A 14,690-nucleotide genomic window follows, 5' to 3' on the forward strand; every position below is an offset into this window, starting at 1 on the left:
TGCCTTCAGAAGGTATTCACACCCCTTGACTTTTTCACATTTTGTTTTGTTACAGCCTGAATTTTAAATGGTTTAAATTGAGATTTTTTGTCACTGATCTAGATATAATACCCGATAATGTCAAAGTGGGATTTTTATGAAGAAAGTTTTACAAGACATTAAAAAAAAAAGAAAATCTGAAATGTCTTGAGTTAATAAGTATTCACCCCTTTGCTAAGACACTCCAAATTGAGCTCAGGTGAATCCAAATTTCTCTGGTCATCCTTGAGATGTCTCTACAATTTGATTGGAGGCCACCTGTGGCCATTTAAATTGATTGGACATGCTTTATAAAGAAACACACCTTTTATGAGGTCCCACAGTTGACAGTGCATGCCAGAGCAGAATCTCTAACATGAAGTCCAAGAAACTGTCCGTAGAACTCCGAGATAGAATAGTGAGGAGGCATAGATCTGGGGAAGGGTATAAAACAATTTCTAGTGTTGAAAGTTCCCAAGAGCACAGTGAGCTCCATCATTAGGAAAAGGAAAGAATATGGAACTATCCAGACTCTTCCTAGAGTTGGCTGTCCGAACAAACTGAGCAACCGGGCAAGAAGTACCTTGGTCAGGGAGGTCACCAAGAACCCATTGACCACTCTGACAGAACTACAGAGTTTCTTGGCTGAGATGGGAGAACCTGCTGGAAGGACAGTCTCTGCAGCACTTCAGAAATCTAGGCTTTATTGGAGAGTGACCAGACGGAAGCCACTCCTGTGAAAAGGGCACGTGACAGCACACCTGGAGTTTGCAAAAAAGACACGTGAAAGATGCTGAGAGCATGAGGCAAAACATTCTGTGGTCTGATGAAATGAAAATTTAACTATTTGGCCTGAATGAAAAGAGCTACGTCTGGCCGAAACCGAGCACAGCTCATCACCCATCGAACATCATTCCTATCGTGAAGCATGGTAGAGGCAGCATCATGCTATGGGGATGCTTTTCAGCGGCATGGGCTGGCAGACTTCTTAGGATAGAGGGAACAATTAATGGAGCTAAATACAGGCATATGCTTGAGGAGAACCTACTTCAGAGTGCAAAAGACCTTAGACTGCAGTGAAGATTTATGTTCCAACAGGAGAATGACAGCATACAACCACCACAACACTGGAATGGCTTCAGAACAAGCACATGATAGTCCTCGAGTGGCCCAGCCAAAACCCAGACTTGAATCCCATTGAGAATCTGTGGAAAGACTTAAAGGTTGCTGTTCACTGATGCTCCCCATCCAACTTGACAGAGCTTGAGCAAATCTGCAAGGAAGAATGGGAGAAACTCCCCAAATCCAGATGTGTAAAGCTGATACAGACATACCCAAGAAGACTCAAAGCTGTAATCGCTGGCAATGGCACTTATATGAAGTATTGACTCAAGGGGTTGAATACTTGTGTAAATTAGATATTTCTGTATTTCATTTTCAATAAATTTGTAAATATTGCTAAAAACATGTTTTCACTTTGTCATTATGAGGTATTTTTTGTAGGTATTATGGTAAAATTCAATCCATTTTAAATTCAGGCTGTATCACCACAAAATGTGAAAATGTCAAGGGGAGTGAATACTTTCTGAGGGTACTGTATATATATATTTTCATAATTGCATCCCCAAGTGCAACTCCTTCCAAATTCCCAGGTTGTCCTTCCTGAGAGTTTGCTTCTGTATCCATCTTGTCCACCCTGTGCATCCTGCCCTGCCCTTCATTCCTCCCCACATCCCTTATTTGTCCAATTCCCCTTCTATATTGTCCTTCAACGCTGCTGTTGGTGTTTCCACCTTCTTCCTACTGTTCATTTTGTTCTGTCGTATGCTGACACATTCATTGTTCTAGCTCTTCAATGAGCCTTGACTTTGTATATATATATATATATATATATATATATATATATATATATATATATATATATATATATATATATATATATGTATATATATATATATATATATATATATATATATATATATATGTATATATATATACATTAAAGCCTACAATCCAAACACCACAAAACCTCCCAGCATTCTTGTTGAAGCCCGTGGCAGGATGGGCTTGTTCACAATGACCACGAAATAGGGAAGCACTATTAGAGGTAATATGTGAAGAATGGCAGGGAATTACAGCATCAATCTATCAAAAAATGGGAGAAAATGCCAGCCGAATAAGACCCCGAGCTGTGATTCAGACATGGATCGGGCCTATGGAATATTAAATGGCTACACATCAATAAAAGTGTGTTGCAAAGTTATTTCTTTTCAGATAGAGTACTTGGTACTTCTATTAGCAAATTCTGAGTTTCAGCCCGTCTATTCAAGATAGCCTGGTGTTGGCTTAGCAGTTAGGGTGCCGGCTTGGGATCCTAGGATCCTGGGTTCAAATCCCGGTCGATCGCTGAATTAACGCCAGGGGGGTTGACTCAGCCTGTTATCCTTCAGAGGTTGGCAAATTGAGTACCAGTTCACTGGTAATTCCCTGTGTGTCGCAAGGGGCGACTAACAGGGTTGGTGGCAGGAAGGGCATCCGGCCATAAAACATTGCTTCAAAAAGGGGACCACGGTGCCCGAAAAAGGCCAACCCTGCTCTGCGGTGAAAAATGGCCTCTAAAGGTGGTTCTTAGTCCCTCTATTCAAGCTAAAGAGGCAATCACATGACAACGCTACAAAATGGAGTTCAAATATACTGAACGCCTAATGCCAGTTTAAGGTCAGGACCTGATACCTAATGACTCCGTCTATTCTGCATCAAACTGCCATTGCAGAACATCGACTAGTATGGTTGTGTAGGAAGATTAAGAGGCAAGAACGCATTAGCCTGTGGTAGTTAATTAACTGCAGAACAATAGCTTCAACAACCGGGTAGTTGGTGGTTGCAATTCTACAACAAAACCAAAAGTTGATGCAGAAGAAATAACACGGCACGGAGATCGAAGCCTCAGTGGAGCAAACATACCGGGAGGCCCAGGGTTACCACGGTCACCCTTCTGTCCTGAGCTGCCTGGTAGACCAGGATGGCCCATCCCACCCCGAAGTCCTGCAAGAGATCAGCAATCGGCATAAAAAACACTTTGCATGAACTTTAGGGATTCCAAATCACTTTACAATAATGGTGGATTACTTGCCAACCAAAACCACCACAGTACAACAGAGAGGAGATCATGAGTTTGGATGGGGGAGGGGGAAGGGGTGGGTGACATGAGGTAGTGGTGAACACCTTTCTTAAAGACCTGGAGGGCAGAATGGGACTGAACAGACTGGGGAAGTTCATTCACAGGCGAGAGAAAAGAGGAACAAATGAGTGGAAGTGAGCAGCGAGTTTGGATTTTGGGAGTTGAACAAGAAGAGGATCACTGGCAGATCATGTGTGTCCTGCAGAAACCTGGGAGGGACAGAGCCAAGAGAGAGCAGAGGGTGTAAGACTGAAGAGGAGGGGGTACAATGAGGCCACCAACCTGTCCTTGATGTGAAAGTAACAGCTCTAGACTCTCAGTTTCATCACGAGAGATCCCATTGATTTTGAGCCCCATGCTTTCCATGGCATCAAGAAGTGCAGGGGCATGTTATTTAACTCAGGGATTATGTTGTTAATTAATTCCTTGTATGTTGTTCCCTCTGTAATTTATCCCTATGTCCCTTATAGGGGCACCGCATTAGACACCAGCTAGAATCGCGCATTTAATGGCACTGATTAAAAAGCCTACCGGAGCAAGGACATTGAGCGCTGCCGCTGACAACCCCAACTGGGTGGCACACATAGGTCGGGCAGGCCGAGGCCACGCCCCGAGGAGCCGTGAGTGGTTAAGGTTTTGATTGACGGGAAGGACTGGTTGGGAGTAACTCGCTGATTGGTAAAGCATGACCGATGATGTCAGAACAGCGTGTAAAAAGAGTTGGAGCAGCGAACATCTTGTTCTTCTCGTTCTGGATGCCATAATGAACGGTCATGATTGCTCCTCTCCTCCCCCTTCTTGGTTTTGGTTCTGGCTGTAATGGTTGTGTGCCGGCATCTCCTCCTCATTACCCTGTTCGTATGGCGTCTGGGCATTGAGAGCAAACATTCCCTCTTGCGCCTCTCGTTCCAAAAGCGATAGCAGATGGTTGGGTTTCGCTCTCTGCATGGGGAGGCTTCATCGCGGGCAGCCATGTTCCGGCATCGGGCTGATGGTCGTGGGGCGGAAGAGCGTGGACCGAGGGCTGCAGTTTGACACAAAGGACGACGAAGACGGGCACGGCTGGGGTAGCGCTATGCACGCGGGCCGTTCGATTCATGCGGAAGGCCTGTTTCACGCCAGCGGGCACAGCCTAGTGAACGAGGGTGTACTGAGGCCTAGCAGCATGGGAGCAAGCGGATTTCCCACCAACACCAGAGCCGCATCCAGACTGCGCGCCCGGGGCCTGGACAATTCCTGGCGATATGCACCAGCGATCAGAGCTAAGTGCACTAAATAACCACACACCTTTATTTTATCCAATGTTATTTTATCCTTCATCTGTGTTTGGGTCTGTGTGTGACCAGGACGTCCCAATTTAGGAAATTTAGTTTGGCCGTGTTTTATTTTGTACCGGCATTTCTTGGAATAAACCTGGTATTTTTGGACATTTTCAGTCTGGTTTCGTGTGAGTTATTTTTTGCAGGTTTGAGGCCTGCCGGCGGGATCCGTTCAGGTAAGTGCTCTTCAGCATCCTCCTCCCCTACCCCTCCCCCCACGTGTATTAACTCCACTACATTTTGAACTGGACGCTTTGGAGGTAAAGCTCGTTTGGCTATCCGTGCTACCCTAAGGTGTTCACCAAGGACAGTCACACGAAAATATTCTGGAACCCGAATGGTGCCAACCCTTGCCCCCGTTCCACTCCACCAACACCTCAAACCTTTGAAATAAAAGGTGTTTAAAATTGAGGATTAACAAATAAACTAAATGTAAACAAGACAGATAGTCTAACAGCGGTGTAGCTGGGCTTGTTTGATACTTCAGTTGAAAAGGATAGTATGACCTGGGTGGGGATTGTTAGTAGTTAGCAAATGATGTAAGTATTACATTTTTGGACTTCAGACATGGACAGCCAGTTCGTGAATGACTTGGGTAAAAAAAAACGGTGAATGGCAAACAATAAACCAATAAATTCCACATTCCTGTGCCACCTTCAGTCGAACGTCAGGCATTGACAGCAGGCTCGTGAAGGACTTGGACAAAAAACATACCCAGTCTGAATGTTGCTATATCCAGACAATGGTGAATCTGCATATGGGTAATCCGCGGATGTCACGGATGGAAACCCTCACGCCATTTCCTCATTCTGCTTTAAACTCAATATCTCTATATTTTCATTCCAAACAGCATCATTCAACAATACAATCACAAATTAGTACTGTAGTGTTAATATATCAAAATATAATGTTAAATTATGATTGTATTGACATATCAAACCAGCGAACCGTTATCATCTGTTCACTTCCGGATTCGGGAGCAAGGTTCGTGTAGATCGCATTTCAAAATCATAATTGTATTGAGGAATTTCTGAAACCTCCTAACTACCTTACGACAACCGCTGGGAACCCAAAACATTCCACAGAAGGTTATTATATTTCCATTTAGTAAAATATGCAACTGTAATGGTTAATAAATGTGTCCCTATGTCATGTGACCAGATCCACAGCACTGATTGGTGTACGTTTATCGAGATATACGGACAGACAAACGCTGTTATAGATGGCATTGTCTTACGGGCGACGCTGTAAAAAATAAACCTTTTCTAACTTACTAGTAAATCTCAACGTTTTGGCAACCAAATGTTTAAATCTTCTATCGATACATTATTGTCTATATCATACATGTTTTCCTGTGCAGCATTCTCCATATGTCGTTCTCTAGAATTATAAATCTTCTTGTTTCGTATGCAGCAAATGGCTGATAGAAACATAATTTGCTGGAGGAGCCAGCTGTGCCACTGATGCAGTGCCCCTTGTAGTTAAGAGCAGCAATTTGGAAATTTTGCCGGGGACCGAGTGATAGCTCACACGCACTGTGCGATCGGATGGGACACCCAGTTTAACGTCCATCCGAGGGACGGCGCAAACACTGATGAATCGCCCTGCCTTTTTTTTAACACCAGAATGACGGTTTATAGCTAGGCCGAGGTTCAAGCCCAAGCTAAACAGTTCAGAGACGACTGTGCATACATCTAGGCTATCCTGCCAGCCTAGCAATGTAAATGAGGATGTAACAACATCTACAAATGTGAACAACAGTACACTTACCATGAATACCAACATGTCCTTCAACCTGCGAAGAAGAACAAAATCAATCAGGAATCAATTGAATTAAACCCCAAATCGTATAGTTACATGGGATTTGTACCTTTAAATATTTTTTTATATATTAAAATGATGGTATTTATCTTACAGTAACGGTATTACAGTTTCAATGGAGGTAAAAACCTTGAGAGAGAACATAGAGGGGGTCTCTGATTTCTGTCTTTTTTGCGTATGTAATATGTAAATGGTTTTTCTACATACATAAGACTTCTTAAACAAGCCTGGCCACACTCTCTCTCCAAAAATGGACTCAATAACAAATTATCTGATAACACAGATTTTCCCTGGCACTCTACTGTCATATGTGCGAACTCACCCCGTTGATGTAACCAAATGGTCCTGATGATGTACCAGGTGGTCCAGGGGGCCCTGGTGGGCCAGGAGGACCAGGAATACTGCTCTGGGCCTTTAAGAAAGATTTAAAAACACATACAGCATCAACAACAATGGCAACAGTGATCCTCTAAAAACTTCACAGAATCTGTTTTTTACTCTATGGACTGCCTTTGTTAGCTTGCGAATTACTAGAGCCCACCTGGTGGGTGCCCTTATCCCTAGCTATCACAAGTATCCTCATGGAGAGGAGCTGCTGCACTGGTGAACATCCTGGACAAACGACAAACATGCAAGTGACCTCGCAGAGGTCATGACAACAAGCAAACAGTAAGGATGATGAAGACATCCATCATGACAATGCCCTGTATTAGGACCTGGTGGGATCGAGGAAGTATTGAAGGATTGTGGATAACCAGGTGCGCACATTCCACTTGTTTGACTATTCAGGTAAGGATTATAATTAAACTATCCGGAGCCCATCTTATGCACGAGAGGAATTCAAAAATAATTGTACAAAAGAGATATCTACAGTTCAGTTCTTTGCAACAAATAATACACTGGATGGTTTGCCATTGCCTGCCCAGCTGGGCAACAAGAGCTTCCCTGACCCATCCACCGACATGCTCATGTAGATAAGGAATTATCATTTTGTAAGTGCATGAGCACAAACAGCATAATTAAGGTAGCCCTGGAGCTCAGTACAGGTGGACTGCGAGAACACGGTTGTCCCAAAGTGCGCTCCAACATACTGGGCCCAATAAGCACCCCAATAAGATTTTGATCCACTTAGTCTGTGTAACAACAACTAGCAGTCACTTAATTTTGGCAACGTCGAAAAAATAATCACATCGCTGAATGAATTACTTGACCACATTTCCTACTTTATTTTGGCCACTCAACTCTGGATATTTCTCACAAAATAATGGATGGAAGACCTTGATGCAGAAAGAAGAGGTTCAAACGGTGTCTCTGCAAATATCTAGGCCTGGAAGCAAAATCTATCTAGGACATGTCTGGCTGTCCAACGTCCTCCATGTTTTCAGTGTACATCTCTTGGTAGTGCCATTTTGACTGCTCTCTATATATGGAGACTGGTATGCCCCCAAAGAAGTATTTTCATCCTAATTCTCTTGATTTTCAATAATGGCCTCCGTTTTATTGGAAAATTCGCCATACCTTTTTGCAGCCAACATTATGTGGAACAGGGACCAACCAAATAGCAAAGCTGGCGGACAAAGCCAGTCGCAGACAAGGCATCCTTCTAACAGCTTCAGTCGCATAATGGTTAGAACGTCCGCCCCGTGTCTGGGAGGTTGATGGTTCTGAACCCCAGCTGTCATACCATATAATTTAAAAAGGGTACTTGCTGCTTCCTTGCTTTATGCTCAGCATTTAATAGGATAGAGCACGGGCAAACAGCCATAGGTTGGTAATAATTGTGTTGGCTTTCATTGGCCTAATGCCCTCCTCTTGCGTCAAAGTTCCTTGTCAGGGAACATATTATTATATCCTTCGTCAATCCAAGTCTTTCCTTCGAAAATCAAAGCTACTCAGTCTACAAGGCCTTTTCTCATAGCTCAATGGAGTACTGCTCTCCCCTATGGGCTGGCACCCCAGCATCACATCTTTCTCTCCACCCCGTGTCATCCCCCATCCTGACCCATAATCTTATTTACCCCCATAACTCTTCCCAACCCAACCCTCTTACTTGCTCGTTTCAATGTTTCCTCCCCTTCTCCCTCTCACTTCCTTTCCTTTCCTGGTCATTGATTCCCTTGCCAATCATGTGCAATTGTTGCCCTGCTACCCCACCTCCACACAACTCCACTTATCCCCGCTCTTTCATAAGCCTCACTCTTGCAGAGAAAAAAAGTTATCCATCCCAAGGCACACCATATTCCCTCTTACAATAGCCTTTGTCATCCGGGAGGTAAATTAAAGCCAGGAAGCACTGCAAAAGCAAATAATATAAACTCACACCAAAGCTTAGACCACCAGAATCTCCTTTCTCTCCCTTTATACCATTGATGCCAGGCCGGCCCTGATGGGACGAGGAGGGAGACACAAGAAGGATGGTAAGTGGCACAGTGGGTAGGAAAGGTTGGAAATGGATGTTTCAGGTTTAGACCATAATTTGTATGTCTTGGTTATTATTTCAAGCATGATCACACATTGTAGTCAACTGCGGCTACTTTGAACTTTACTGAGGCATTATGGGAGCATCTAATGAAACAAGACTTTTAGCAATTTCAAACTCAAAGACATAATGAGCATTACAAGGAATACAAGACTGGAAAGGGATTCTCGCTGTCAAAACTGCTATAAATCACCAAACTTCTTTTGAAAACTTTCTTCAAAGTTTCCGCAGAGTTCAAAGTAGTTGGTGGTAGTACACAATCTTTGCTTGTATTTTTGGTCAAAAAGGTAAGCTTCGACAGCATTGAACCATTGAAGTTGCAGAAGCAATGCATGGTGAGGATAATCAACATACAAAACTAGGTACATTATAACTACAGTCCGAAGAGAGAGGGGGCGGGGGGGGGGGGGGGACAGACAAATAAACATTCCACTGTAGAATCTATCTCACCGGCCTTCCGGGCAAGCCAATCCCGCCTTTCGTGCCCCTTGGTCCTTTTGGTCCCTGGGACAAACATTGAAGTCAAAGTTAGTAATTGTAGTAAAGGTGAGAATCTTGTGGTGTGTATTAATTCCATATGTGGGTTTCAGAAGGTGGAACGTAGCCCTCCCAGGTACGGAGAATTCCAGAAGGTGGAACGAAGCCTTTTCCCAGAAATAAACCAAATATGGTGGCTGATAGTCCACCTGCAGACATTTTGTCAATTGGTTTTACCTGCGTTGGACAATTAAATTCGTTTATATCTTGCTTTAGTAGACTCTGGAAAATATTTAGGTATTTTATGGCTGCCGAGTCCCTGTGTCGAGATGGAATTGGGGAAAGGAGCGAAAGATTTGTGAGTATGGGCATGCGCATGCATTTGTGTGCACCTGTCACCTGGTACCTTAACAACCTCGACTTCACTGGTAAGCATGTGGGCAGAAAGGGTAGGATAGAGTTGAGCGGCTACGGCAAATTGGGACTTGTATTCATCCCAGACCAATCGTATCAAAGGCTAACTAGGCACAAGTTGCAGCGCAGCGAAAGTGTAAATACGTATGCGTAGACTGATGAAACAGACTTACCAAAAACCCTCCTGTACCAGAAAATCCTGGTTCTCCCTGGAGATCAAGCAGACACGAGTTATTCATGAAAACAACTTTTAACTTGGCTGCCCAGAAATATATATATATTATATACATTTCTTTGCTCCATACATTATCTGCAGTACTTCCGGTACAGCAAACATGTAGGAAAAAATAATTATTTAATTAAAACAAAGGGGACTGTTGCAAATAACAGGAACTAACATGAAAAGAGATTTACCATTGAATATAATTTGTGAACATTTGATTCAAAGAAATCAGAAAGTATTATACTGACCCTTTCACCCTTTTGACCAGGTGGACCGGTAATCATAGCCTCGGCTGATGTATTAACCGTCGCTGAATCACCTTTCGCACCCTACGATGGAGAGGGCCATTGAAGGTAAAACAGCAAGGATCGGATCAGTCCAGCAGTTCCTGCAGGTGACTAGTTTGCACTGGACTAGTTTGATTGAGCAGGTGTAAGCACGGTCAAACTGACCTTGATTCCTTCTGGGCCAATATGACCTCGTCCACCGTGATCCCCTTTCGGTCCCCTCGGGCCCTGGAGGATTCAAGCACAGAGGTGTGAGCTGCAACGCTATTCAAAAACACCAGCAGATTATCATCATGTGGCAGCACATCAATCAGGAAGCATGAGGAAGTAGAATTCTGTTATTTTGTGAGTGATGTCCTAAATGCGCTATGGCACAATCAACAATGGCGGCTGATGCTGCGGTTAATTAATTACAGTTAATTAATTACAGGTTAATTAATCATATCCAATGAATGACATCAGAGGCCATTTGAAAACACAAACCCTTACCGGAAAGCCTGCACGCCCCGGAATTCCTTCCGGTCCCTGCAAAGACAAACAAACACGAGAATGAGACTGATGCTTTATTGGCCAGGTGCTCTTTTGACATTTTAATGATGGCCGTTACTTAGGTTCCTGAGCCCATATCTATATATATAAAAATTAAAAGAAAGTTTTTGTTTGTTTGTTTGTTTCTTTGGTTGTTTGTTTGTTTGTCTGCGCAAGCTAATCTCCTGAACGGTGAAAGATAGGAGGAAACCTCTAATACAAAAAATGTCGGGACGGGCCCTGGGAAGGTTATAGGCTAGGTGGCGAGGCCGGTCGAGGCCGCATCGGCCATGCTGGGCCCATTTCGCAATTAAAAGCTGAGCTGAATTATCGTAGTCAATCTTCTCCGGCTGCGAGTAAAAGCTGAATTATAGTAGTAAATTCATTCAAAAAGAACCCGGGCAATGCCGGGTGCTTTCGGCTAGTGTATGTATATATATATATATATTACTGTGATTCTCCCATAGCAACTGAATGCAAGTATGAAGAGTAGCAGAATTGAATGAAGTGATTTTTTGCCAACTGACCGGTGGTCCTGTAACACCAGCAATAGGTCTGCGGCCATTGAGCAGGTTGAGCATGTCACTACCCTGCTGATGTAAAAAAAGGAGAAAATTATGAAACATTTGTTTCCTTCTCGTGTATCTCAGTATTGATTCATGCCTACCACATATGGAAACAGAAAAACCCAAATGTGGGATAACCATGGTGTGACCATAACTCACCTCTTTGAAGGAACCTGGAGATCCAGGGGGACCTGGAGGTCCAGAGATACCTGGCAAACCCCTAATACCAACACCATCTGCACCAGGTTTTCCCTGCGAGGGTAATTCATGAAGGTGACGTCAGAACAAACAAAGAGAATAAGACATTGGACACAGACCCAAACCTCACTCACAACACACCGCACTTAAATTAGTGCTCAACAGGTCCTTACATACAAGGATATAAAATACAAGGAAAATGGACACAGGGCCAGTTTATCCATCGTGAGCGTCATATCAAACCCAAACATCTGTATCCACACTGTAACAGTTCTAACGCCGCACCGGTTCTCAAACGAATTCACAGAGCAGACGCCTCACAGTAATTCATCTGCTGAGTCTAATTAGCAAATATAAGTTTTTTTTTTAATATCAGATGAATTCAGCCAGCTCACTTTAATCCAGTTCCGGTGATATGGGGCCAAAAATGTTCCTCAACCTCATCTGATCTTGTCCTGAAGACCATATGTACCATGATGGTGACCTCAAGAACCGTGGGCTCAGTGTTGCAATTAAGTTGGCGTCATGCAGCACCTGCAGCTGTGGTTTGGGCCTTATGGTGGTGTGGTGGGTGGGAGCTTATGTGGTTGGGGTTGTGCTTGGCCCAGTTGTGGAGTGAGACCCATTTTCCCTTACCCATCTCCCTCAATATCTACTTCATGAGCCATGTGACTGCCGTGACTTCCTGTGGGATCTGATGAATTCCCTTTCTCTGAAGGGTACCGGAAATAAACATGTCACAGGTCATGGCTGCCTGTTCGTACAGGATCCTGAACTCTTTGGTAATGCTTTGAGAGGCTGAACAACAGGTGTTATATGGTTGTACGGTCATGGGCATGCATGTATGGTGGTCCGTGCAGCCGTTTTCGGTTGCATTATCGAGGCCATCAGAGTTTCAATGTTACGACAATGTAATTGCTCGAGTTCATTGGACCCTGTTGAATGTCTTGGACTGACTTATAAGTTTGCTAGAGTAACTGTGATTGATGGACTACCTTTTAAATGTATTACATATTATTATCACTCGGAATATAGGTTTACAATCTGAGAGTAACAGACCTCTCTCTACCTGCACGTACCAATCCACCAGCCCGTGTGCAGCGGCACTCAAATCCTTTAAATATTTGCTGAGCTGATATTTAATGGGGCTGTCTCTCCAACTTTTCTTTTTCAGCTTAACTCACCTGACCTGCTAGTTCTACATGAGTGTCGGTTGTACAGTGGCATCTCCTGTTTCCTTTATATTACCTGGATGCATGTTTCACTGACTTGACACTTTCCTTTTCATGACGTTGGTATCTATGTTAAGGACTCTCTACCTTTAGCTCGTGAAAACTCTCTTGAAAGTGTCTCTCACAAGTTTATGTGTTTCCGCCTTGCTCTCCTGCATGAAACAACATATCTCTTCTTTCTCTATTGCTCACCTTCCTTTCCCTCTTGTGCCGCGCTCGATGCGATCTCTGACAGCATTGACAGGGCTATTTTACTCCACCCTTCTGCACACATCATTGTACTTGGTGACTTCATCATTCATCACAAGGAGTGGTTCCTAGATACTCACAATACTGACACTCCTGGTATCGATACTTTCTCAATGTCTTAAAATCTCATCCAAATTGTTTCCTCTCCCACTCATATCCATGACTGTGCTTCTGATGGAAGATACCTGTTTGATCTCTTTTTGTGTTCTAATCCTGATGACTGTTTTGCTGATGTTCTGCATCCAATTGGGAACACAGGCCATTCCACTGTTTCTGTTCGTGTCTCTTACTCCTCACTCTGAGCTCCACCTCCTCCTTTTCACCACATTGTGTTTCAGCTTGGGAAAGCTGTTTGGGCTGGATTTTGTTTCTTGCTGATGTACCATGGACCTCAACTTTGAGCCTTGGTCTGGATATAGCTGCCGATGACATATCCCAATGGATTCATACTGGTACGGACACATGTATTCCCTCACGTACCTATCAAGTGAAGGTTCATTCCCATCCATGGTTCACTTCGGCTTGCGCATCGTCAATTACTCATCACAACCACTTTTTCAAGCAGAACCATGCGCAAAGGTCTCTGGAGTCCAAATGTCTCTTCCGCAAAGCACGTAACCACTGTAAAAGGGTTATTGAGGATGCCACGCAGCAATATGCAGCTTCTGTAGCTGATTCCATTGCAACTCCACGGCTTGGCTCTCGGGACTTTTTGACGGATTGCCAACAGCGTAATCGACCACAATAAATCTTCTGCACCTCCTCTCTTTCATGGGCCTGACGTTGTTACTTCACCTCTGGATAAGGCTAACCTCTTTTCAAATCACTCTATTTCTAATTCTACCCTCAATGATTAAGGACACCCTCTTCCTGATTTTCCATCTCGTACAGACTCTGATATTCCTGTTCCATTTATCACTCCTAAGAAGGTTGCCAGAATTATTCGTACTTTAGATGCTTCAAAAGTGACTGGTCCTGATGGAATCCCTGTGATTGTATTGAAGACGTGTTGTCCCGAATTGTCACCGATTCTTGCCAAGCTATTCAACATGTGCTCGTCTGCTTCTGTGTTTCCTTCATCATGGAAAGTGGCTTCTGTTGTCCCTGTTTTAAAGGTTGTCGGTGAGCATTCTGAACCAAGTAACTATCGCCCCATCAGCCCGCTTCCTGTAATAAGTAAGGTATTTGAATGCTTCACCAATGAACAACTTCTCAGCCACCTGGAGGACAATGGACTTCTCACTGACTGCCAGTAATGGCGTTCACTATTCTCACTCTACAGGTGATCTGCTATCCTTGATTACAGATCATATCAACAGGGTGTTGGAGCTCAAGCGTGAAGCCCGATTAGTTGCTTTGGATGTATTGAAGACCTTTGACAAGGTGTGGCACAATAATCTGCTCCACAAGCTTCAGTCATATGGTGTATCTGGAGACTGGAGTGATGCAATCATCATCTCAGCTTTCCTTACAAATCGCAAGATGAAGGTGGTACTTGACGGTCGATTTTCTCCGACTTGCTCCATCAATTCTGGTGTTCCACAGGGTTCTGTCCTTGGCCCCACATTGTTCATTGTTTATATCAATGATCTTCCTGATAATGTTCTGTCTCAGCTAGCCATGTATGCTGATGACTCATCACTTTACTGTACATCTGCTGATTCACTCAACATCACTCCTAATGAAGTTGGTGTTTCA

General features: G+C 43.7%; 1 protein-coding gene across 2 annotated transcripts in view; it reads right to left on the minus strand.

Moving 5' to 3' along the window:
- LOC137434383 (uncharacterized) overlaps window positions 1-14,690 on the minus strand; it is a 175,722-nt gene that overhangs the window by 40,698 nt on the left and 120,334 nt on the right. The window contains exons 22-32 of one of the 2 annotated variants that reach the window (XM_068127326.2): window positions 11,473-11,565; window positions 11,275-11,337; window positions 10,709-10,744; window positions 10,385-10,447; window positions 10,181-10,261; window positions 9,883-9,918; window positions 9,269-9,322; window positions 8,660-8,722; window positions 6,662-6,751; window positions 6,289-6,313; window positions 2,983-3,063 (exon numbers count right to left, since the gene is read on the minus strand). In XM_068127326.2, coding sequence (XP_067983427.2) covers window positions 2,983-3,063; window positions 6,289-6,313; window positions 6,662-6,751; window positions 8,660-8,722; window positions 9,269-9,322; window positions 9,883-9,918; window positions 10,181-10,261; window positions 10,385-10,447; window positions 10,709-10,744; window positions 11,275-11,337; window positions 11,473-11,565 — 685 coding nt within the window. Of the gene's footprint in view, window positions 1-2,982; window positions 3,064-6,288; window positions 6,314-6,661; window positions 6,752-8,659; window positions 8,723-9,268; window positions 9,323-9,882; window positions 9,919-10,180; window positions 10,262-10,384; window positions 10,448-10,708; window positions 10,745-11,274; window positions 11,341-11,472; window positions 11,566-14,690 lie in introns of both variants that reach the window. The other variant, XM_068127325.2, reaches the window with a different exon arrangement.

This window comes from Myxine glutinosa, chromosome 10, assembly GCF_964187855.1.
Source record: "Myxine glutinosa chromosome 10, kmMyxGlut1.1, whole genome shotgun sequence".
Taxonomy (NCBI): Eukaryota; Metazoa; Chordata; class Myxini; order Myxiniformes; family Myxinidae; genus Myxine; species Myxine glutinosa.